The sequence below is a fragment of the Athene noctua genome, chromosome 31 (genome assembly GCF_965140245.1).
Source record: "Athene noctua chromosome 31, bAthNoc1.hap1.1, whole genome shotgun sequence".
Classification (NCBI taxonomy): domain Eukaryota; kingdom Metazoa; phylum Chordata; class Aves; order Strigiformes; family Strigidae; genus Athene; species Athene noctua.
The window spans coordinates 1968921-1992661 of NC_134067.1; the positions used below are offsets into that span (position 1 = coordinate 1968921).

General features: G+C 73.5%; 2 protein-coding genes across 4 annotated transcripts; one reads left to right on the forward strand and one right to left on the reverse strand.

The window, feature by feature from the left end:
* Positions 1–5: 5 nt before the first annotated feature.
* GADD45GIP1 (GADD45G interacting protein 1) lies at positions 6–1492 on the reverse strand. Its single transcript, XM_074929893.1, has 2 exons — positions 1155–1492; positions 6–361 (listed from the first exon to the last, which is right to left on the reverse strand). The coding sequence occupies exons 1-2, from the start codon at positions 1484–1486 to the stop codon at positions 7–9; spliced, it is 687 nt and encodes a 228-aa protein (XP_074785994.1). The 5' UTR covers positions 1487–1492; the 3' UTR covers position 6.
* Positions 1493–4197: 2705 nt separating this feature from the next.
* On the forward strand, positions 4198–23165 carry NFIX (nuclear factor I X). Of its 3 annotated transcripts, XM_074929878.1 has the most exons (11): positions 4199–4368; positions 11961–12492; positions 15544–15606; positions 15754–15828; positions 15995–16115; positions 16448–16581; positions 16961–17083; positions 17451–17617; positions 18401–18524; positions 19876–19964; positions 21035–23165. In XM_074929878.1, the coding sequence occupies exons 1-11, from the start codon at positions 4342–4344 to the stop codon at positions 21047–21049; spliced, it is 1470 nt and encodes a 489-aa protein (XP_074785979.1). In that variant the 5' UTR covers positions 4199–4341; the 3' UTR covers positions 21050–23165. The 3 variants fall into 3 exon arrangements, with proteins under 3 accessions (XP_074785981.1, XP_074785979.1, XP_074785980.1); XM_074929879.1 differs by lacking the exon at positions 18401–18524 and having other exon boundaries at positions 4204–4368; XM_074929880.1 differs by lacking the exons at positions 17451–17617; positions 18401–18524 and having other exon boundaries at positions 4198–4368.
* The last annotated feature ends 576 nt before the right edge of the window (positions 23166–23741 follow it).

The following is a 23741-nucleotide window of genomic DNA, read 5'->3' on the forward strand; positions in this document are numbered from 1 at the left end:
GGGGGCTCAGGGGGAGGGAGCCCCTGCGCCCTCGGGGGGGGCCCCCGGGGGGGGCCGGGAGGCAGCCGCAGCCTCGGCGGCGGCCATGGCGCTGCGGGCGGCCTCCTCCCGCTCCTGCCGTTGCCGGCGCTTCTCCTCCCGCCGCTCCCGCCGCTCCAGGTCCTCCAGCAGCGCCTGGGCCCGGGCGCTGTCGCGGGGGGGGGTCCCGGGGCGCGAGGGGCCCCCCAGCCCCGCCTCGGCCAGCAGCCGCTGCCGCCGGGCCACCTCCTGCCTCGCCCGCTCCCGGGCCTGCGCCCGCTGCTGCCGCCAGGCGCTGATCCGGGCCGGCATGGCCGCCAGGCTGCGGGCCACCAGCTGCTGCCTGCGGGCACGGAGCGGCCGGTGGGGCGCCCGGTCCCACCAGTGCCCACCCTTCCTCCCAGTTCCACCAGTGCCCGCAGTTCTCCCCAGGGCAGCCGCAGGCTCAGTTCCAGTTCTCCCAGTGCCGACCGTTCTCCCCAGCTCCGATCCCATTTCTCCCAGTTTTCACCAGTCGCCCCAGTTTGTCTGGCATTCCCCCCACAGACCCAGATCCCAGTTCCACCAGTGCCCCTCCAAACCCTGTCCCAGTTCCCCCCCGTGCATCCCCAGGCCCAATCCCAGTTTTCACCAGTTTTTCCTCGCACAGACCCTGATCCCAGTTCCCCCAGTTTTCACCAGGATCATCCCCCACCTGGTTCCAGTTCTCCCCAGTGCCCCCCCAGCTCCGATCCCATTTCTCCCAGTTTTCACCAGTGCCCCCAGTATTTCTGGTGTCCTGGCCACAGACCCTGACCCTAGTTCCACCAGTGCCCCTTCAAACCCTGTCCCAGTTCTCACCAGTTTTCAGCAGTTTTCACCAGTTCTTCCTCCCCCAGACACGATCCCAGTTCTCCCAGTGTACCCCCAATTCCCCCAGTTCTCCTCAGGGCCCCCTAAGATGTGATCCCAGTTCTTGCCAGGATCACCCCCACCCTGGTTCCAGTTCTCCTCAGTGCCCCCCCCCAGGTCCGTTCCCATTTCTCCCAGTTCCCCGGTGCCCCCCCGGGACCCTGACCCCAGTTCCACCGGTGCCCCACCCAGTCTGCTCCCAGTACTCCCAGTGCCCCCAGACCCGCCCCGGCGCCCCGCCCCACCTCTCCTCCCGCCGCTGCGCCTCCTCCCGCTCCCGCTGGTCCAGCACCGCCTCCACCTCCCGCAGCGGCGGGTCCCACTCGCGCTCCTCCGCCTCCGCCGCCCGCAGCTGCTCGGGGTCCGGCCAGAGCCGCCAAACCGGCACCGCCGACGCCTCCCCGAGCCGCCCGAAGCGCCGCGCCGCCGCCCGCGGGTCCGCGGGGTCCGCCGGGCTCAGGCCCTGGCCCGTGCCGCGCCGCAGCGGGGCCGCCCGGTATGGCCGCGCCGGGGCCGCGATCCCCAGCGAGGCCCGGGCCAGCAGCGCCGCGAGCCCTCGCCCCGTGGGCGCCGCCATGTTGCGCGGGCGGCGGAAGTGACGTGCAGGAAGCGGCTGAAGGCGCGGGCGGAAGCCGGGCCGGGAGGTGACGGGCGGAGGGGCTGGAGCGGGGGAGGAGCCGGGGGCGGCGGCCGCGGGGGGGACCCCGGCGAGGAGGGGGGGCCGATAGCGGGGATGGCTCATCGAGGGGGGGGGGAGCCCAACGGGGGGGGCCCCGGGGGGATCCCTCGGTGTGGGGGGGTCGCCACGGGGAGGCTCCTCCTTGAGGCGGGGGGCGGCAGAGACCCCGAAGCGGGGCTGGAGGGGGGGGGGCGCTCCCCTCCGCGATGCTCCGAAACAGCCGCCCCTCCCCCGGGGCGGGGGGGGTGTTCGGGCTCAGCGCGAGCTCCCCTCCCCCGCCGCCCCGCCCCCCCCCCCAGCCCCTTTTCAGTCGCAGCCAAACCCCGGGGCGCGCTGCCAAGGGCTCGGCGGCGTTAACCCCTCCCTGCCCGCGCCCGGCCCCCCCGGCGCCCAGGAGCAGCCCCCGGCCGCCTGGATCTCCGGCGGGGGGGGGCGAGGGGGTGCGTGCAGCCGGGCGACGGGAAAAGGGGGTGGGGGGCACCCGGACACCTGGGACCGCTCCCCGCGTGGGCCCCATGGGGGGGGCCGGGGCCCCCGGACGCCTGGGTCCGCTCCCCCCCCCCCCCAAGCTCTGGCTGGAGCTGCCGGGGGCCGGGGGGGGTGGAGAGCCCTAATGGCTTCCAGGCCTCGGCAGCCGCCGAAAATCCGCTGCTACCCAGAGCCAAAATCCTCCGAAACTGCACCAAAACCTTCCCCGGGCCTCCCCGGGGTGGGGGGACCCGGGCGTCCGGCCCCCCCCGCCCCCAATGCAGCCCCCCCCCCCCCCCCCCGCCAACTGGGGGACGCGGGTGTCCGGGCTCCCGGCCCCTAACCCCCCCCCCCCCCCCCCAAAATGAACCCAGGGACTCCTGAACCCGGCCAAGGGGAGGGGCTGGAAACCGGCCCGGTTTGGGGCAGTTTTGCCTGATTTTGGGGCCTCTGCGGTTCCTTTGCTCCCGCCTTTGTCCTTCTCTGCCACCGAGATTTACCCCCGGGGGGGCATTTCTCCCCCCCCAGGTTTTTCCCATCTGGGGTGGGGGGTGTAGCCTGGACGCCTGGGTCCCCGTCCCACGCGTGTCCCTGGGGGGTGGCAGGTGACACACTGTGGTGTCGCTGCCCATCCTGGCGTGTCAGGGCATGTCATCGCGTGTTGTGGTGTGTCAGGGCATGTCACTGCGTGTTGTGGTGTGTCAGGGCGTGTCATCACATGTGGCAGGTCAGGGCATGTCATCGTGTGTTGTGGCATGTCAGGATGTGTCATTGCATGTTGTGGCAGGTCATCGCATGCCACAGCGTGTCAGGGCGTGTCAGGGTGTGTTGTTGCGTGTGGCGGCGTGTGTGAGAGCCGCCCCCCCCCGCCCCCCGCCGTGCTCGGCTCCATCTGCAGCCCCAGCCGGTCGCGGCGGCACATCTGGCGCTGGCGGCCCCTGAGCAGCTGGGGGGGGGAGTGGGGGGGGGCTCGATGGGCCCTGGGCGATACGCGCCGGCTCTACACGCGTGTGCCCACGGACACGGGGACTCGTGTGTGCCGGACGCCCGCGTCCCCTCTGGCCACGGGCTCACCGGGGGCCTGGACACCTGGGACCACCCTGGGTGTCCCCCCCACCCTGTGCCTGGGGGGGGCCGGGCAGGGCCGGGGGCCTTGTACAGCCACGTCCCCCCGTGTCCCCCCCCGGGACGGCCCTGCCCCCCTCCCCGTGGCAGCGGCCCAGCGTGGGGGAGGGCCACAGCTGCGCCCACCCTCCCCTCCCCTGCGCGGGGGGATGCTGAGACACCCCCCTGCCCACCGGCTCCCCCTCCCGGGGTCCCCTCCAGCCGCGGGGACACCCAGGGCACCCGCTGACGCCCCAAGGCCGGGGCCCCTCCTGCCACCCCTCGGGGCCGCGGCAGCCGCGGCGCCTCCGGCAGCGAAGGGGTGACGGTGGCGGCGGCGACGGTGCCAGTGCTGGCACCGGGTGGTGACAGATGGCGGAGGGACGCGGCCGCAGCCGGAATGACAGATGAGGCTGCCACCGCCACTGTCACTGCCACTGCCATTGCCACTGTCACTGTCACCCACACTGCCGCGGCACCGGTGCTGTCATCGGCTCTGGAAGTGTCACGACACAGTCACGGGCACTGCCACTGCCGCTGTCGTGGTGCTGGCACCGCCACCACCGCTGGCACTGCCCCTGTCCCCGCACTGTCCCTGTCACCGCCACGGCGCTGTCCCCAGCGCTGCCACAGCCACCGCGGCCGCGCTGTCCCCGTCCCAGCGCTGCCCACGCCGCCGTCCCGGCACGGTCGCGGCGGTCCCCGGCCTGTGCTGCCTCTCCCCCCGCTGCCACCCCCGGCGCGGCCACCGCTGCCGTCGCTGTCACCCGTGGGGACCGACAGCGGATCCCGGACGCTCCCGCCGGGGCCCTGCGGCTGCGGGGGGGGGGGGGGCAGCGGGGGAACGGGGGCGCAGACGGGGCAGGTGGGGGGGGACCCGTGTCCCCACGACCCCCCCCCCCCGTATCCCACCGTGTCCCCCCGAGGTCCCGGCGGGGGCGTGTCTCGCGGCGGAGGGGGGCGGAGCCAAACCGCGAGTGGGCGTGTCCCTGGGCGGGGCCGGGGCCGTGCGGGGGCGGGGCCGGCGCGGCGCTTCCCGCGGCAAAAGTGCGGCGGGCGCCAACTTCGGGCAAACTTTCCCCGCGCGCCGCCGGCACCGACACCCCCGGACCCGGGACCCCCCCGGGCCCCCGGCACCCCCGGACCCCCCGCCATGCCCCGCCGCGGCTGACACCGCCGCCATGTACTCCCCGTACTGCCTCACCCAGGTACGGCCGGGAGCGGGGGGTCCGGTAACGGGGGGCGGCCGGTAACGGCGGGTCCGGTCCCGGCTTTGCTGCGCGCCGCGGGCGTCTGCGCCCTCCAAAATGGGGCTGCGGTGTGGGGGGGTGCGGCCCCTCCCCGGTTGCCGGTACCCGTTGGGCGGCGACTGCGCTTCCTCCGCCGGCCCCGGGGCCGCTCCCGGTGCGCGGCTGCCGGAGGGGCCGGGCCGGGCCGGGGCTGCTGCCGCCTCTAGCCGGTGCCCGCGGGGCCGCGTCCTGGAGCGGCCTCGGCTGGACCCCCGGTGCGGGGAGGGGGGTGGGGGGGCCTGGTTGTGCCCAGCCCGGTGCGGGGGGACTCGGTCCGGAGTGAGGCAGCGACCCAGGACCCGCCGTCCCGGTGCCGCCGGGAAGCCCGTTCCCGGGACAGGAGTCACCCACGGGGAACCGGGGGATGTGGGGTGTTTCCCCGCGGGAAGTGTTGCCCACGGGGCCCCCGTGGAACGGGGCAGTCGGTGCCCACGCGGTGTTTTGTGCCTGTGGGCACCGCCGGGACGGGCTGAAATCCGGCCCCGGGGGGGGGTTGTGGCCCCGCGGTCCGTAGGACGGCGGCCGGGGGGTTCCGGGGGGCCGGCCGACGGTGAGGCCCCGGCCCGGGGACGCCTCGTCTTGGGGGGGGGTCGTTGGGGTCGCGAGGGGCCTTCAGGAGGGGGGGGGGGTCGCTGCTGGGGGGGGCTGTGTGGAGGGGTGACGTCGGGCAGTCCTGGGTGGGGGCATGTCTCGGGGGCTGTGGCACGGGGGTCCCTATGGGGGCTCCTATGGGGGTCCCTGCCCGCCCCCCCCCGCTGTCCTGGGGTCCCCCCGGGGTCCTGCTGTGGTTGCTCAGGCAGCCCAGCCCCCCCCCCGCCAGGCGTTGCTGCTCCCCCCCCCTCCGTTGCCCTTTTCTCCCGCTTTTCGGGGCGGTTTTGGCGGCCGGTTGTGTCTGGGCGGGCGGCCAGCGGCGCTTCTCGCAGCTTCGGCGCCCGCCCCGCACACGCGTGTGCACGCGCCAGCAACACACCATTGCACATGCGTGTGCCCCTGCCTGCACATGCCAGCGACATGCCTGGGAGCCTGCCTGTGCCAGCACACACATGCATGTGCTCCCTCCTGCACACATGATTGCACATGCGTGTGCTTCTGTGTGTGCACGTGCGGTCACGCTGCACACGTATGCACTCGCCTGTGTGTGTGCACAACTACAGCCTGCACACGTGTGCACACCCATGGTCTCGCACCATGTGTGCACACCCGCACGGCAGCCTCACGGGCCCCATCCTGCGTGTGCTGAAGCGTGTCGGGGTGTGTGTGCGCGCTGGCGCTGCACGCTCACACGAGTGTGCTCCTGCCTCGCCCCCCCCCCCCCCCCCCCCTTCCCCTCCTTTCCCGTTTGAGCCGTTTCTGGGTGGTTTTGGGCTGGTGCCACCGTCGTCTTTCTCCCCCCCCGCCCCCTTCCCCAGCCTCGGCGCAGGGCCAGGCCGCAAGCGCGCGCAGGAGCTGGCTGCCGTGTCCAGCCGTGGGCACACGTAACAGCACCTATAGCGGCACCCATAGCGGCACCCGGAGCAGCAGCTCCTGCCGCCGGGCCCTGTGGCCGACCAGGCGTGGGCTGGACCTTGGGTGCCGCTGGTGCCGCGCCAGCGCCCGTCCCCTGTAGCCGTGTCCCCTGTGTCTGGTGTAAGCGGCAGCAGCTCCTCTCTCCGTGCCCCAGCCCGCAGCCTCTGGTAAACCCCACACACCAGGCCCCAGTGTCCCCCCTGCCCGAGGATGCGGCCCCCAGCCCCTCCCCATCCAGCGCTGGGCTCCAGCTGTCGGTGCTGTGGCTGCTCGCTGGGCCACGGTCCCCTCGTGTCCCTCAGGGTGTCCCCGTGTCCCCCCCAGATCCTCCCAGCCCGCTGCACGGAGCCACTCCCTGCCTCGGGCCGGGCCCTGGGGGATGTGGTGCAGCCTGGGAACGGCCGGTCGCTGTCACCCTCGCTGTCACGACATCCCAATTGCTGTCACCGCCTGGACGACCCCTAGGATGGAGTGGGGGCTCCCTTGGACCCCCCCAGCTGCACAAATTACCCCCGTGGCCATGTCCTCCCCAAAGCACAGGAGAAAATACAGTCCCCCCCCGTCCCTGCATGGTTACTATAGGGGGAGGCGGCCCAACACATGCCACAGGGGAGGAGGGGGCTGCGTGTGTCCCCCACCCCAGGGATGTGGGGCGATGGCCCACACGTGTCACCCGCCCCTCGTAGCAGTGTGGTACGGGGGGTGCGGTGCAGGACGGTGCCGTGGCGGGCGCAGGGCGCGGTGCAGAGCACAGGGTGCCGCCGACGGTGGGACCCCGCACACCGCGGGTGCGATGCGCTGTGCATCACAACACGTAACGTCACGTGAGTGCGGGGGTTCGGTGCAGCATGTGCCAGGGTGCAAATGCCACGTACAGGGCACATCCGTGCCAGGGAGTGTGCCCGGGGCAGCAGGCCGCAGCGGAGCAGGGTGCCCGGGCGGGACGCGGGGTTGGGGAGGGTGTCGTGTGGCGCAGGTTTGGGGTGTTCCCCGGTGCCTGGGGTGTGGCGCTGCTGCGGGGCCCGTTGCTGCAGGGTGCTCCGCACCCACGGCTGCTGCACCAGGCTCTGCTGGTGCCAGGATGTGCAGAGGGCGCAGAGCCACGGCGAGGGGGATGGGAGAGGCATGGGATGCCCCAACACCCCCTAAATGCAGCACCCCCCCCCCCAGCCTGCAGCCAGCCCCTGTGGCACCTATAGGGCCTGGCGAGGCGCAGGGCCGCGCGCGGGGCGCCTGTGGGCTGTAGGGGCGTGCAAAGGGCTGTGGGTGCCCGGTGGGCCCAACGGGGTTCACACGTGTGTGACAGTGCAGGTGTGCACACATATGTAGCGGGGTGCAGGTGCCTGTGATGGGAAGAGAGGATGCGCGTGCGTGTCATGGGGGCTGAGTGCACACACATGTAATGGGGCGCGTGGGCCGTGCGTGCACCATGTGTGCGATGCGTGTGCAGGCGACGTGCACACGTGGCAGCTGCGCCTGCACGCTCCGTGCGCGTCTCCCTGCACGCCGTGTGTGCAACATGTGTGCACGGGGCCTCTGCGTATGGGTGTGCTCCCGCGTCGCCCATGTCGCATCCCTGCATGCACCAGGCAGGCAACACACATGTGCAAGGTGCAGCACGTGTGTGCGTGTGCGCCCGCACCGCCATGCGAGGCATGTGCAAGGGCCCCGTGCCCCATGCGTGGCCGTGCGGGACTGCGCCGCCGGCTGATGCAATCGCTGCGGGGGAGGCACCGCCCCCCCGCCCCCCCGCCCCGCCACGTGCGAGGCCGTTCGAGGCCGTGCGAGGTGCCCGGGGCCGTGCGAGGCGGGGGCGAGTGACACGTGTGGGTGCCACGCCGGGGGGGTGCGTGTGCATGGCATGCGCTGCCTGTACCTGGCGCATTGGCGCGCCGTGGGGCTGCGCGGGGCATGCGCTGCCCGCGAGGAGCCGGGTGCGTGGCGAGGCGCCTGCAGGCCCTGCACACGCGTGGCCAGACGTGTGCGTGTGCTTCGTTGTCTGTGCTGCCGCACCCCTGTGTTGCAGCACTCATGGCTTCGCTGATCCCCCTCCCTGTGTCCCCCCATGTCCCCCCCCCCCATGTCCCCCCGGCCGCGGGGCTGTGCTGGCAGCATCAATAATGGAGGAGCCCTTGGCCGGGCCGGGGGGGCCCTGAATTATTGATGGGCCACAAAAAGCTTTCTTGGACGCGGCAGCACCACGGGGCCCCCCCGGCCCGGCCTGGCAGGAGGCCACGGAGGGGGCCGGGATGCCTGGGTCTGCTCTGGGGAGGGAGCGGGCTGGGGGGGGGGCAGCCCGGACGCCTGGATCCCCCCCCGGCTGGTGGGGGGAGGCACGCCCGGACGCCGGGGTCCACCGGTGCCAAACTGCATCGGCCCTGCGCGCTGCGGCACTGCCTGGAGCCACTGCGGCACTTCCCCCCGCAGTGCCCGTGACCCCCCCGGCCCCCCAACACCCCCCCGGATGCCCGGGTCCCGTCCCTGGCTCTGCTGCGTGGGGAAGGGGGGGGTCAGATGCCCGGGTTCCCCTCGAGCAGCCCGGACGCCTGGGTCCTCCACGTGGCTGCGGGCAGGGGAGCAGGCAGGCGGCTTCCTCTGCACAGCCCGGACGCCTGGGCCCCCCCCGGACGCTTGGGCCCCCCCCCGGACACCTGAGTCCCCTGCCAGGACCATCCAGCACGTTGTCTCCAAGGCCGCCAAGATGCCTGGGTCCCCCCCAGACGCCTGGGTCCCCCCCAGATGCCTGGATCCCAGCAGCTCCCGGCCTGGTGCTGGGGTCCCTCGTGGCCGCCTCCCCCCTAACCCCCCCCCCGCCTGGGGGTCCAGGACGCCCCTCGCTCACCCCCCCCTCAGCCACCCCCCCCTCCCCGCCCCCCCCTCACGGGAGGGTCTTGGCAGCGGCGTCAGGGGCCGCCGGGGGGATTTTTGGCGGCAATTCCGGCTGTTTCGGGCTGTTTTCTCTCGCGGCGAAGCCAAGGGCCGGGGGGAGCTGGCAGCGGCGCGGGAGGGCGGGCGCTGCTGGGGCGGGGGGGCCGGGGGGGTGTGTTGTTTTTTTTTTTTTTCTTTTTTTCCCTCTTTTCTGTTTTTTCTGGGCTTTTCCCTCCCGATCCGGCGCCGCCCCCCCCGCCGCCGCGCTGGCGTTTTGCCGGGCGCTCGCAGCTGCGGACGCGGCGACGTGGCTTCGCCCGAGACTGCGGCTCAATGCGGGGCCGGCGCAGCCAATGGCAGCCCGGCGGCACCGGGGCTGGACCCCGCCTCAGCACGGACCCCGGCGTCCGGGGGGGGACCCTGGCGTCCAGGAGGGGACCGCGGCCTCGGGCAGGGACCCCAGTGTCCGGGCAGACCTCGGTGGCTGAGCCTCTAGATCCTTCCATGCTCGCCCTGGCTTCCCTGCGGAGGGCGGGGAGGGGACGCGGGCGTTCGGGAGGGGACCCAGGCGTTTGGGCGGACCCGGGCGGCGCAGGCCTGACCTGGCGGCTCTTTGTCTTCGCTGGGGCTATGGAGGGGGGAGACGGGGGGGACCTGGGCATTCAGGCCGCCAACCCCCTCCTCTTCCACCCGACCCACCCCAGTGCCCTCCCCGAGGCATCCAGGAGCCCTCCCCATGCCCAAGTGGGTGCTGCCAGGCCCGGACATCTGGATCCCCTGCAGCCAGCTGGGAGGGGAGGGGGCTGCAGGACGGAGGCGGCCTGGACACCCGGGCCCCCCCTGCCCCTGCATGCGGCTCGGCCGGGGGTGCCGTACGAGGAGCCGTTGTGTGCGGCTGCAACCCCGTGTGTGAATTGTGACCCCTCGTGCGAACACCTTGGGGGGGGCAGGAGCACCCGGGTGCCCCCTCTTCCCCGTGCCCCACCCGGTGCTGGTGCCCCTGTGTCCCGTTTCGTGGGTTTTGCAAAACAAAACGGGGCAGGGAGGGGGCAGGGGCTGGGGAGCGACGCTGTGCGTGCCCCCCCCGGCTCCCCACCGTGGTTTTGGAGCGAAAGCCGTGAGGTTTGGGGCTGGGGAGGTGCGCGGGCACCGATGCGCGGGAGCCTCCACCCGGCCCCGCCGCTGAAACGCCCAAATTTTGTTTTTTTTCTTTGCACAGAGGGAACACAGAGGGAATTAATTACGGGGGGGGGGGGGGGGGGGCAGGGGGTGTTGGCTCCAAGCACTGCGTCGGGGATTTGGGGGCAGAAACGGAGGTTTTGGGCCGTTCTGCGCTGGGGCCGCCACAGGGCCAGGGAAAGCGGCCAAAATCCGGGGCCTTCCCCCTCCCGGGGTGTGTCGAGGGGGGCCGGACCCCCGGGACAGGCCCCTCGTGCGAGCGTGGCCCCGGCGTCCTCGATCGACCCCCTTGCACGAGGGTTTGCACGAGGGTTCGCGCCAGGAGCGCAGTCGGGGCGCGCGGTGACCCCCGGCACTGCTTTGGGTGCAGATCGCCGTGTTTTGGCGAAGGCCCCCCCCCGGGGCTCCGGGGTGTGCGGGGGGGGTTGCGGGGGGGGGCTGTGCCCCGCCGGCCGCTTCGCACGGCCCTTGCACGGGGCTCGCACGGGGCCGGCGCCGCACACGCGCGGCGGCCCCGCCGGGGTGCTCCCAGGGCGCGCCCGCCCGCCCGGGCCCGGGCCCGCTCCGTCCCGCTGCCCCCGGACCCCCCCGTGTCCCGGCCCCGAACTCCGCCGCCCCCCCCGGCCCCGCCCCCCCCGGCCCGGCCAATGGGGCGGCCGCTCCCCCCGCGCGCTGCGCCCCCATTGGCCGCCGCCGCGCCGGTCCCGGTGCCAAAAGGGGCCGCGGCGGCTCCGCGCGCTCCGCGCCCGGCGGCGGCGGCGGCGGCTCCGGCTGCGGCTCCGCGGCGGCACCGGGACTTCCCCCCCCCCCCCCTCCCCCCCGGACCGGACCCCCCGACAGGGAACCCCCCGCGCCCCGGGACCTGCGCTGTCCCGGCAGCTGGGACCTCCCCCCGCCCCCGGTAACCGGGAGCCCCGGTACCTGAGCCCCCCCCGCCCCCCTCCCGCAGTGTCCGCCCCCCGGACCCGCCCTCCTCGGTAGCCCCCGTTAACCCTTCCCCCCCCCGCCCCCGGTAGCGCCCCCCGTCCCCGTCTGTCGCCCCCGGTTCTGCCCCGCCGGGGCCCGACTGGCAGCTGCCCACGGCCGGGATGAGCCGCCGCGATGGTACGGACCGGGACGGGACGGGACCGGCGGCTGCAGGGACGGGAACCGGGGACCGGCGCTGGTGGCACCGGGGACCGGCAGCACCAGCGAGCAGGGACAGGGGACGGGGACCGGTGGCGCTGGTAGCGGGTACAGGGGATGAGGGGTGGCACCGGGCGGGATCGGTGGCACCGGGTATGGGGCTGGCAGCAGGGACCGGCGCTGCGGCCGAGGAACGGGAGAGGACGTGCCCGGGGCAGCCGAGCCCCGACGGCAGCGGGTGCATCACCGGGAGCCGGGTGGGGAGGGGCGGGAATGGACCGAGAGCGGGGCCTGAGCGGGGCTGGGACAGGGGCTGAGCGGGGACCCAGAGCCGGGGGACGCGGCGCTGAGCCGTCCCCGGGCTGGGGACATGGGAGCACCGCGGGGCCGTGCGGGGCCGGGAGCCGGCTCGTCCCCGGAGCCCGGCCGGTTCCCCCGGGCCAGCGCGGTCCCGGTCCCCCAGCCCCGCGGGGCCCTTCCCGGGGCCGCATCCTGCATCTCTGGTCCCCAGCGATGCCCGGGGCCGGGGCTGAGCATCCCCAGGGGCCGGGCCGGGGCCGTGGCGGGGGGTGCTCCCGCTGCACTGGACTGGGGGGGCCCCCGGGAGCTCCTCGCACAGGATGCGGCTGCGCCTGGGGGTGCTCCCGCTGCACCCGCATCACCCGGGAGCTCCCGGTGCGGGAGGGGGCCGTGCCCAGGGATGCTCCCGCTGCGTGGGACGGGGCCGTCCCCTCCCGGGGAGCTCCGTGGGCAGGATGGGGGGTCCCCCGGGAGCTGCCGGGGCTGCGGCCGCCCCACGGCAGCCGCCCCACTGACACCGCCCTGCCCCACAGGATGAGTTCCACCCCTTCATCGAGGCGCTGCTGCCCCACGTCCGGGCCTTCTCCTACACCTGGTTCAACCTGCAGGCCCGCAAGCGCAAGTACTTCAAGAAGCACGAGAAGCGGATGTCGAAGGAGGAGGAGCGCGCCGTCAAGGACGAGCTGCTGGGCGAGAAGCCTGAGGTCAAGCAGAAGTGGGCCTCGCGCCTCCTGGCCAAGCTGCGCAAGGACATCCGGCCCGAGTGCCGCGAGGACTTCGTGCTCTCCGTCACCGGCAAGAAGGCGCCCTGCTGCGTCCTCTCCAACCCCGACCAGAAGGGCAAGATCCGTCGCATCGACTGCCTGCGCCAGGCCGACAAGGTTTGGCGCCTGGACCTGGTGATGGTCATCCTCTTCAAGGGCGTCCCGCTGGAGAGCACCGACGGCGAGCGCCTGGCCAAGGCGCCCCAGTGCGCCAGCCCCGGCCTCTGCGTCCAGCCCCACCACATCGGCGTCACCATCAAGGAGCTCGACCTCTACCTGGCCTACTTCGTCCACGCGCCCGGTGAGTGCCGCTGGCGGCGCGGGGCCGGGGGGGGCTGAGCTGGAGCCGGCAGCACGGCTGGGGGGCGGCGGGGGCTGCTGTGCATGACAGGGCTGCGGGTGGAGACTCCTGGCTGTGCACCCCCCGCCCCCAGCCCCCCAGCTCCAGAGGGGCCCTGGGGCCACCTTCCCCGCCCCCCGCAATGCCCTGGGGGCACCCGCAGCCCCCGCGAGCCCCCGGAGGGATCCTGCACGGGGCCAGGCTGGCTCTGCGGCAGCCCTGGGGCCGGAGCGGTGCCGCAGCCGCTCCGGGGTCCCCCTTCAACCCACAGCCCTCCCGGGGTGGCCCCGGCCGTGGGTGCCGGCCCCGGCGTGCCTCGCACAAAGCCGCGCCGTGTGCCAAAGCATGCGCCGCGTGCCGCGTGCCGCGTGCCAAGCCGTGTGCCATGCGCCGTGCCAGACTGTGCACCGTGAGCCGTGCTCAGAGCCGTGCCGTGCACCGAGCTGGGCGCCGGACCAAGCCCCAAGCCGTGCTGCGCACCGGGCTCCGCACTGCGCCGAGCTCTGAGCCGCGCCGGGCACCGAGCTGGGCCGTGCCACGGGCCGGGCTCCCTGCGGGTGCTTTTGCCCTGGCCAGGGCGTGGGCGTGCAGCGGTCACCCGCCCCTCGTGCCTGCGGGGCACCAGCAGCGTGTGTGCACCGAGGCGGGGTGGGGGGACACGGGGGACACGTGTGCACGGTGCTGCAGGGGCTGTGACGGGGGGGCGCGGGGCAGAGCCGTGTGTGTGTGTGCACACTCGGGGGACACCAGCCTGGTCCCACCTTTCCTGCCTGGGGGAGGTGTAATTTTGCGGCTGGAGCGAGGATTTTGGGTTGCTTTTGCCGTGTTTAGGGTCCGCTCCCAGGCGCCTGGGTGCTCTCCGCGGGGTGCCTGCGCGCCCGGGTCCCTCCTCTGTCGTGGGGGATGAAGGAGGGGGGGGCAGTTTGGGGTGTGTATCCTGTCGTGTCCTCCCCCCAACAAATCCTCCTGCCTGCCCGTGTGCCAAATCTGAGCATGGCTGCGGGGGGGGCCTTGCAGCCCCCCCAAACACACACACACACACCCCCTCCTCCCCTGCCTGGCCGGGGGGGCTTAAATCCCCAACACAGCTCTCGCCTGGCGCCGCCAAAATGGCCCCGGTTGGCACCGTGCCCCCATGCGCGGCACGAGGCCCCGTGCACGGCCCCGGCCCCCGGCCCCCCCAGCATCCCCCCTCGCTCCCCCGCCAGGGGCCCTTTGGCTGCTGTGGGCTGGGGGGGGCGCAGTGCCAAACCCTCCCCCCCCCCCCGTGCGTAAGATGGCGCCTGTTGGCACCCGAAACGCGCTGCGGCACCGCAGCCCGGCGGCGGGACCCTCCTGGGATGGGGACCCCCCCCCTGTGCTGGAGACCCCCGTGCCATGCTGTGTCACCCCCCCCTGCAATAGCTCCCCCCATGCTGGGGACCCTCTGACCTGCTCCTCTTCGTGTCTTGCACACGCGTGTGCCCCGAGGCCGTGCTGGTTGTGCCCCCCCACCGCCCCCCACCTGCCCTATATGGGGGGTGCGCCCAGATGCTGGGTCCCTTTCCCTGTCGGGGGCTCCAGCCCCACGCTGGGGGGGTCCTTACACATCTACGGGGGCCTGGGGGGCACATCTGGGTCTGCAGGTGCCTGCAGGGGGACCCACAGGGTCTGTAGGTCCCTGGGGTCTCGGGGTGCAGGTGGAGCTATAGGGCTCTGCTGGGACCTCTGGGGGTCTGGGGGGGCTCCGGGGGGGTCTGTCGGGCCGACAGGCAGCTGGAGGGTCCACGTGGGTCGCAGGAGCCGTAGGGGCTGGGGGGGTCTGGGGGTGACGCACGCAGTCACCGCTGGCACCGCCCGAGCGCCTGGGTCCGGGGGACGCAGGTGCAGGGGGAGGGGCCCCGCGGGGGGGTCGGGGCGCAGCTGCCCAACAGCACCTGAACCCCCCACCGGGGCTGGGGACACGGGGATGCTGCGGGGGGGCTGCCGGGGGGCAGGGGACCTGTAGGGACATGGGGGACCTGCCGGGTTCAGCTCGGGGCCTGAGCGGGGGCGGGGGGGTGCGGGACGGGGGTCCTGGGAGCCCCCCAGGGCCCAGCGCCAGGGTCTGCCCCGAGCCCGGGGGCTGCGGGAGGCCCCGGGAGACCGGGCGGGGGGGGGGTGGGGCGGCACGCGCCAGCCACGCGACCCCCCTGCAGAGGTTGTGACCCAGCACGTGCCCGGGTGACCCCTGACCCCGCGGGGTGACACGGCGGCGGGGCCAAAGGGGGGAGGGGAGTGCCCGCCTGCCCTTCCCCCGCCCAGATGCCGGGGTCACGGGGACAGGGAGGGTGAGGGGAGCCTTCGGGCCCCGGGGGGGGTGCGGGGGGTGCTGGAGGGGACCCAGGGGTCGGCCACGGGGGGGTGCGGGGGACACCCCCCCCCCCACCACGTCCGGGACGGGGGTGCTGGGGAGACCCAGGTGGCTGGGGCAGATGGGGGCTGCTGCTGCTGGGGGGGACCCAGGCGTGCGGGGGTTGTTGGGGGGGACCCAGGCGTCCGGGCGCCCCCCCACTCGGCACAGACAATGGCTGCTTTGTTGGCGCTGCCCGTTGGCGGGGGGCCAGCGCATTCCTGGCCCCCAGCCCGGCCCCACGGCGGCCCCCAGCCCCCCCGGCCCGGCCCAGCCCGGCCCCCTGCCAGACCTGGCCCCCCCCTGCCCCCTGCGGCTGCTGCACCCCCCCTCCCGTCACCCAGCTGAGGGGCACCCGGACACCTGTGTCCCCTCGGGGGTGCGGGGTGGGGACCCCCGGACGTGCGGGTGGTGTCTGGGGGGGGGACGCCCGGGTCCCCCGGAGGACAAGGGCTGCAGGCTCTGCCCGAGTGCAGCCGAGGTCCCAGCGGACGTTCACCTCGAACGACCCCACAGGAACAAGGGGCCCTTCAGTGCTGGGACCCAGGCGTCCGGGGCTGCCCTTCCCCCCGGGCCGGGGGGGGACCCCAGCGCCCGGGGGGGGACCCCGGCACCTAGCCCTGACCCCGTCTGTCCCGCAGACTCCGGACAATCCGACAGTTCAAACCCCCAGGGAGACGCGGACATCAAACCACTGCCCAACGGTGAGCCCCCAGTGCCCCCAGTGCTCCCAGTGCCATCCCCTGCGGCCTCCTGGTGCTCCCAGTGCCCCCCCAGTGCCCCCTGTCCCCCGGCCCTGTGCCCTGCCCAGTGCGGTGTCCCCCCATGTCCCCTGTGTCCCGTGTCCCCAGGGCACCTGACCTTCCAGGACTGCTTCGTGACGTCGGGTGTCTGGAACGTGACGGAGCTGGTGAGGGTGTCCCAGAGTAAGTGGGGACACTGGGGGGGGCGCAATGGGCCCGGGCGGGGGGGGGGGGGGGGGAACCAGGGGTGTTGTGGGAACGGGGGGAGGCGGGGGCGTGGGACATGGGGGACACGGGGCTGGCTCGGGGGTGTCCTGTGTGGGTCCCCCACGTCTCCCGTGTCCCCCAGCCCCTGTGGCGACGGCATCGGGCCCCAACTTCTCGCTGGCTGACCTGGAGAGCCCAGGGGGCTACTACAACATCAGTCCTGTCGCCCTCGGCCGCCGGCCCCTGGGGCCCCCTGCCGCCAGGTACCTTGGGCCCCCCCAGGATCCCCCTGTAACCCCCTGGGATACCCCCCTTGGCCCCCCTGGAATCCCCATAACTGCCCAGTAACCCCCCCTGGGACACCCCCAGGACCTCTGCAACTCCCTGGGACCCCCGTAAGCCCGTGGGACCCCCCCAGGATACCCTATACCCCCCCCCCCCTTCCCCCAAGCCGGGCACCTTCCAGGACTCACATATATATCCCTGTCTCCCCAGTGGGGGGGGGGGTGTGCTCCAGTTCTTGGTGGGTGACACTGCTTGGGCGGGGAGGGCTGTGATGCTCCTGTCCCCGGAGGTGACACCCCTGTCCCTGCAGCGGCCCGAAGCGCCCCAAGGCGCTGGACGAGGGGGACCTGGAGGGTCCCGGGGACGACGTCTTCTACCCTGGGCCGGGGCGGTCCCCAGCCCCCGGCAGCAGCCAGGGACCCTGGGGGGGGGACGTTGACACCGGTGAGTGACACGGGGGGCATGGGCCCATGGGGGGGTGTCAGGAGGGACATGGGGGGGCACGGGAGGTTCCCAGGGGTGAATGTGGACACGGATGGGTTACAAGGGGACATGGGGAGGGACACTGGGGGGGTAACATGGCGGGTAAAGGGCAAAGGGGGGGCTATGGGGATGCAGGGGGGCTTGGGGGGGGTCTGCGGGGTGCGGGGTGTCGGTGGGGGCCTGTGGGGGTTCCCTGAGAGCTGGGGAAGCTGGTCTGGGCCAGGAGCCCTCGGGGGACACTGGGGTCTGGGAGAAGTCTCAGGGTCCGGGGGAGGGTCCTCAGGGGGCCGTGGAGGTGCTGGGGTCCGGGTGCCCCCCCGACCCCCCCCGGCCCCCCCAGGCCCGGCGGCGCTGAAGAAGTCGGGGAAGTTGGATTTCTGCAGCGCCCTGTCGGGGCACGGGGCTGCCCCCCGCATGGCCTTCGGCCACCACCCCCTGCCCGTCCTGGCCGGCGTCCGCCCCGGTGAGACCCCACCCCCCCGGGACGCCCTGGGACCCCCCCTCTCCCCTGGGCACCCTCTGCCTTCCCCTGGGACCCTGCACTGCCTCACCTCACGACACCCCCTGACCCCCCCCCCAGCTCCTTGGGACCCCTGGTCTGGAGGGGTCGGGGTGGCCCCGGACACTTGTGGGTGAACACATGGTGGACCTGGGAGGGGGGCGCTGGGGCAGGGCGGGATGTCCCCGGACACCTGGGGCCTGTCCTTGTGTGTCGTGTGTCCCCCCCCGCCCCAACGCCTGGCTCCTGGGAGGGCTCGGGACCCCGGGTCCTGCACCCCTGGGTGCCTGGGTCCCGCGGCCGCCCGTGCTGGCGCTGAGGGTCCCTGCAGGCAGCCCGCGGGCCACGGCCTCGGCGCTGCACTTCCCGTCGGGGTCCCTCCTGCCCCAGTCGAGCCCCTACTTCGCCCACCCCACCATCCGCTACCACCACGGGCAGGACTCGCTCAAGGACTTCGTCCAGTTCGTCTGCGCCGACGGCGCCGCCCAGGGCCCCCAGGTGGGACGGGGGGGGACGGGGACGCCGCGGGGACGGGGAGGGGGGGGACACACGCAGGGACACGGTGACGCGGGACGTGCGGATGCGGTGACGCTGTGGAGACGCGGGGGATGCTGCCCCCCGGCCTGACCCCGCGCTCGGGGCTCTGCGGGGCTGGGACCAGTGCGGGGTGCTGGGACCAGTCTGGGGCCCCACGCGCGGACACTGGTCCCAGCGCAGCTCCCGAGGGACCGGAGCGGTGCCTGGTCCCCGCGGCAACAGGGCCCTTGGGGCGGGGCCTGTATGCAAATGAGGTATGAGAGGCGGAGCATATGCAGAGTGGGTCCCTGGAGGTGGGGCTTGTAAGCAAATGAGGCCAGGGAGGTGGGGCCTCTGCAGGACAATTCCCTGGAGGTGTGGCCTAGATGCAAATGAGGGCCAGAAGGTGGAGTCTGTATGCAAATGAGTCAGTACCAGAGTGCAAAGAGGTGGGGCTTTATGCAAATACTGCTGCAGGGGGTGGGCTTGGCATGCAAATACTGCAGGGGAGGCGGAGCTTGTATGCAAATGAGCCCCAGCAGCTGCGCTGGCGGCAGCCGAGGGGCCAGGAGGAGGGTGATGGGGACCCCCACGCAGGGAACCCCCCACCCTGGCCCCCCCCCCCCGTGCGCCTGCACCACGTGAAGAGCCCGTCCGGGCGCAGTGTCCCCCCCGTGTCCCCCCGTGCCACCCTGTGCCGCTGCGCCTGCCCCCGCCCTGGGGGTCCCGGGGTGCCGGGTGCCCGTCACCGTGTTCTCGTTGCAGCCGTGCGGGGCGCAGGGCCGGGCCGGGGGGGCTGCGGGGGCCCCCCTGGCCCGGCCCTTGCCCCTGCCCCCGCCGGAGCCCAAAGCCCCCAGCGGCCCCCAGGGCGGAGCGCCCGCGGCACCCCGTAAGTCCCCGGCACCTGCGCCCCACTGCACCCCACTGCACCCGCAGCCGGGACCTGGGCCATGGGGAGGCAGGGGGGGGCGCAGGGGTGCGGGGTGCAGCACGGGGCTGCGGGGGGTGGCGGCAGGCGGGGCAGTGGGGCACAGCAGCGGGGTGCTGGGGGGCAGCAGCGGGGTGTGGGGGGCGCAGCAGTGGGGCGCAGCTGTGCGGTGCAGGGGGTGCAGCAGGGTGGAACGTGGGGGTGCAGGGACGCGCAGCAGTGGGGCGCAGCAGCAGGGGGCAGCAGCGGGGTGCAGTAGCAGGGGGCAGTGGGGTGCAGCGGGGTGCAGGTGCCGGGCGGGGACCTCGGGGGCCAGTGGCGCAGGTGGCAGCGGTGGCCCTGGGGCGACCTGGCAGTGGCACAGGCGGGCGCAGGATGGCACCAGTGACACGGGTGGCACCGAGGTGACCCTGGGGAGGGCAGCAGGTGACAGGGGGTGATGGGGCTGACACGGGGGGGGGGGGTGACACGAGGTGACAGGGTGGCCCAGCCCGGCCCGGCTGCCCGTGCATCATCACCTTCTCCGCATCGTCATCGCTGTCACCGTCCCCCGTCACCGTTCCCCGACCCCGGGCACGTCCGCTCCGTCCCTGCCGGTGCCTCATCCACCCCATTTTCAGTTTGTTTTTCCCCTTCTCCATTTTTTCCCCCTTTTTCCCCCATTTTCGGTGGGGGGGGGTTGGGTGGGGAGGGTGGATGGGCGCCTGGCTCCCTCATGCCACCGGGGGTCCCAGGCCTGGGCACCTGGGTCCCCTACGGGGGCGGGGGGCACCAGATCACTCGAATTTTCCTTCTCCTGGCTCCATCCTCAGGGGGGACACTGGGGAGGGGGGTGGGGGGTCCCCAAAGGTAAGTACTGATGGGAGGGAGGGGGGGCTCCTGCGGGGGGGGGTCCCGGTGCTGTGCAGCCGGCATGGGGCACCCTGGGGTGCACAAGCACCCCCCCACCCCGTGCAGTGGGGGTGCACACGTGTGTGTGTGTGCATGCGCATGCGGCCCTGGATGCACACGCGTGGGACAGCGCATGCACGGCCTCGCACACGCGTGTGCGGCCACACACACCACCCCCCCCCCCAAGCTCCTCACGCCCGCAGTGGCGGGGGAAGGGGGGGTGTGGGGGGTGTGCGTTCACACCGCACGCGTTCCCCTGGCTCCACGTGCACACAGGTGCTTTTGCACACTCGTGTGTGCGTGCTCACGGCGCCGCCGAGGCCTCCACGGCCCCCCCGGCCCGGCCCGGCCCGCGCGGCGCCTCGCACGTCTGCACGCCCCGGCGCCCGCGCGGGCCAGGCTGAGCCCGCTCTCCCCGCAGCATTCGCAGCGTCAGGCGCCGCCGCTGCCCCCCGCCTTGTCGGCCTCGGACCCCGCGACGGCAACTTTCTGACCCTCCCCCAGCAGCAGGTAGGGTCCCCGGGCTCCTGGTGTCCCCCCCCCGGGCTCCTGGTGTCCCCCCCCCGGGCTCCTGGTACCCCCCCAGTCTCTTGGGCCCCCCCCTGGGCTTCCGCGTCCCTTCGTGGGCTCCTGGGTGTCCCCTCCCCGGGCTCCTGGTCCCCGGCCAGGTCACGCCCGAACGCCTGCGCCCTCACCTGCCCCTCCCACCCATCCGGGGCTAATTAGGTGGTTAATGAGCGAGGCCCGGGACCCCCCCGCCCCACCCCTGCTGCCAAACTGGGAGGCACTGGGGGGGACTGGGCCCCCCCCATCATGTCTGACCCGTCTGGTTGCCGGGGCAACGAGACATGATGTCATGGCTGGGCCCTGCCGGGAACAATGGCGGGGCGGGGCCCTGCCCCGGCAGCACCGCGGCAACCCCGTGCCCCCCCCACCCCGTGGCACCGCCGTGGCACCGTGGGCTGGGGGGTCGCGACCCCCAGCAGGGCGCCCCATTGGCCCCCGCCGCAGTGGCACGACGCCCGATTGGCTGCCTGCCCTGTGGCGCCGGCCCCGGATTGGCTGGCGCTGGAGCGGGCCGCGGTGCTGGCCCGGAGCCAATGGGCTGGGGGGGGAGGGCGGAAGAAGGAGGGGGGGAGCAGGGCTGGCAGCCAATGGGGGGCCTCGGCGGGCCAGCCAGGCGGTGCCTGATTGGCTGGCACTGGCAGGCAGGAGGAGGCGGAGCCAGCAGCCGATTGGCTGGCACCGTCGGGCCTTGGCAGGCTGCGGGCGCTGCGGCGGGCAGGCGCGTCCCCATTGGCCGGAGCCGGTGGTGCGGTGCCCGGGCAGCCAATGGGGCGCCGGAGCCGCGCCCAGCTTGGCACGCGGGGGTGGGCGGGGCGCGGGGGCCCCCGGACCGGCCGCCATGTGCCGGGCGTTGAGGCCGGTGCCGGGAGCGCGGCGGGAGGGGCCCGGCGCCCCCGGCCCCCTCCCCAGCCCCAGCCCCGGGGACCTGCGGGACTCAGCGGGGAGGCTGGGGGGGTCGGGGGGGGCAGGGGGTCGGGGTCCCCCCAGCGCCGCTGACCCCCGTCTCTCCCCAGTCCTGGTTCCTCTGACGCTGCCCCCGGACGAGGAGAAACCGCCCGGAAAAAGGAGAAAAAAAGACAAAAAAAAGCCGCAGCCCCCTGGCCCCCCCGGCCCCCCCCCGCCGCCGTCCACCCCCGGGGGGGCCCCAACCCCCCCCCGACGTGGATGAGGGTTCGGCCTCTCTGATGTGTGTCCCCCCCCCGGGATCCCCCAGTCCCGTGTCGTTCCCCCCCCCCTCCCCAACCCCCCCCGCACCCCCCGGCACAGACAGGGTCACCCCGGGCCCCCCGGGGGTGTTTGGGCCCCCCCGCTCCAGCTGCAGTTCGGGGGGGCGAGGCCCCCCGGGGGGGCACGCACGTGTGCGCTCCCACCACACCGCGTGCACGCCACACGTTTGCACACACCCGCGCATGCGTGTGCACGCCCGGCACCGTGTGGTCACACTACACGCGCACACGTGTTCGCACCCCCCCACGCCGTGCACACGGTCACACGTGTGCACCCCCGCCCCCCCACACACGCGTGTGCCCTGGTCACCAGCACTCGCACACGCACCGCACACGCGTGTGCCGGGGGGCCCCCTTGCTGCAGGCCAGCGAGCGGGGCTGGGGGGGCCCGAAACACCCTGAATTCCCCAAAACACCCCTCCCACCCCCCCCACCCCCCCCACCCCCCCCGGCTTTGGGGTCCCCCTGACCCTCCCCCCCCAGCTCATTTTTTTAATTAAGTGCAATTACCCCCGGGCGAGGCCCCCCCTCCCCCCCTTGGGGTCAAACTCCCGCGTATCGGGGTCCAACCCCGCTTGGGGTCAAACCCCCCTCCCCTGGGTTTGGGGTCAAACCCCCCCCCCCCCCCGTTTTGGGTCAGACCCCCCCATCTGGGGCTCATCTCCCTTTTGGGGTTAACCCCCCCCTTTTTGGTCCAGTCTCCCCAGTTGGGGTCAAACCACACTGTTGTGGGTCCCCCTCCCCTTTTGGGTTTGAACCCCCATGTTTAGGGTCAAACCTCCCCCCCCCCATTTGATGTCCTCTCTCCAGGGCCAACATATCCCCCCCCCCCCCCCCCCCCCTTGGGGTCAAACCTCCCACTCTGGGGTCAAACCCCCCCCTTTTCGGGTCCCCCCCCCAGCTCTCCAAGTGCTTTTCTGGGGGAACCCCCCAATTTTCCCTATTTTTGCCCATCGGGGTCCCCCCCCCCCCGGCAATTTTGTGTTTTTTATTATCGTTTTTGGGTAGCTTTGCTCCGCCCCCGCATTCCGGGGGTCACTGGGGGCCCCAATTCCTGGTACGGGGCCCATGACTGGGAGGGGGGGGGCAGCCGGAGGGAGGGGGGGGGGGGGATTTGGGGGCATTTTGCTCATTTTGGGGTTTTCTGCACCTTTGGCTGATTTTGGTGTTGGGGGGACAGGATGGGCTCCCCCCCCCCCTCCCCCGCCCCGGGGCAGTTTGGGGAGTTCATCACCCCCCTGACCCCCGGGTTTTGGGGTCAGATGGACCAAAATTGCATTTGCCTTAGACCCCCCCGTGTGCCTTCCCCCCCAATGGGCCCCCCAAAATGGGGACAATCATTAGGGCCCCCGTTTTGAGGACCCCCACTCTGGGGTGAACCCTCTCTTTGTGGCCCCCTCCCCCTGGTTTTTGGGACCCCCCCAGGACCCCCACCAGCAGTGCCCCCCCCGGGAAACAGGCCCCCCCCCCCCCCAATTTTTGGGCTCCTCCCATTTTGGGGCCCCCGTTGGGGCCTCCCACCAGCAATGGGGCCCCCAACATTTGGGGACCCCCCACCAGCAATGGGCCCCTCCCCGGGCAGTGGGAAACCCACCCCCTCCACCCCCCCAGTTCTGGGTACCCCGATTTCGGGACCCCCGTCCCCCCTCCAAGCCCTGGGGGGGGGGGGTGCGATGTTGGGGGACGTCGCTCTCGGGGCCCCCCCACACCAGCGTTGCACATTTGGGGACCCCCAGGTCGCCCCTCACCCCCCCGCACGTGGTGACGTCATTTCCCGTTGGGGTGGGTCGGCCCCTCCCCCCAGACCGAGGAGAAAAGGAAAAACCCCCCAAAGGCGCCGCCCGCGAGCGGGAAGGAGGAAAAATCCGCGGAAAAGGGGCAAAAAGACAAAAAAAGGAAATAAAAGTGTCGTACCCGCCCCGCCCCGCCTCGGCCCGCGCGGGGATGGGGGGGTGGGAGGTCACGGGGGGGCGGGGGGGGCTGCAGCCCGCGGCGGTCGCGCCGGCAGCAGCCGCGGCCCCCAGATGGTCCCCACGGCAACGGGGTCCCCATAGCAACGGGGTCCCCTTAGCAACGGGGTGTCCACGGTGATGGGTTCCCCGTAGCGACCGTACCCACGGCGACGGGGTCCCCGTCGGGCTGCCCCCTCCCGGGGGGGGGGGCACGGGTGGGTCCTCTGCCCACGGGGGGGGCAGCAGAGCTGTGTGTGTCTCCCCTCCCGGAGCAGGGAGGGGTCGGGGGGGGGGCGGTGCACGGACACCCCGGGAGCAGCCCCAAAACAGGCCGATTTCTCCCCATTGCGCGGGGGGGGCTGGGCGGGGGGGGCGGGTGGGACCCAGGTGTCCGGGCCCCTCCCCCGCCGCTCTAAGAGGCAAAGGGCGGTGCCCCCACCCCCACCCGGAGGGACCCTGGCGCCCGGGCCCCTTCCCCCCCCCCCCCCCGCCACACGCTGGGCCGTGCCGCCCCTCCCGCCGCTGGAGAGGACCCCGGGACC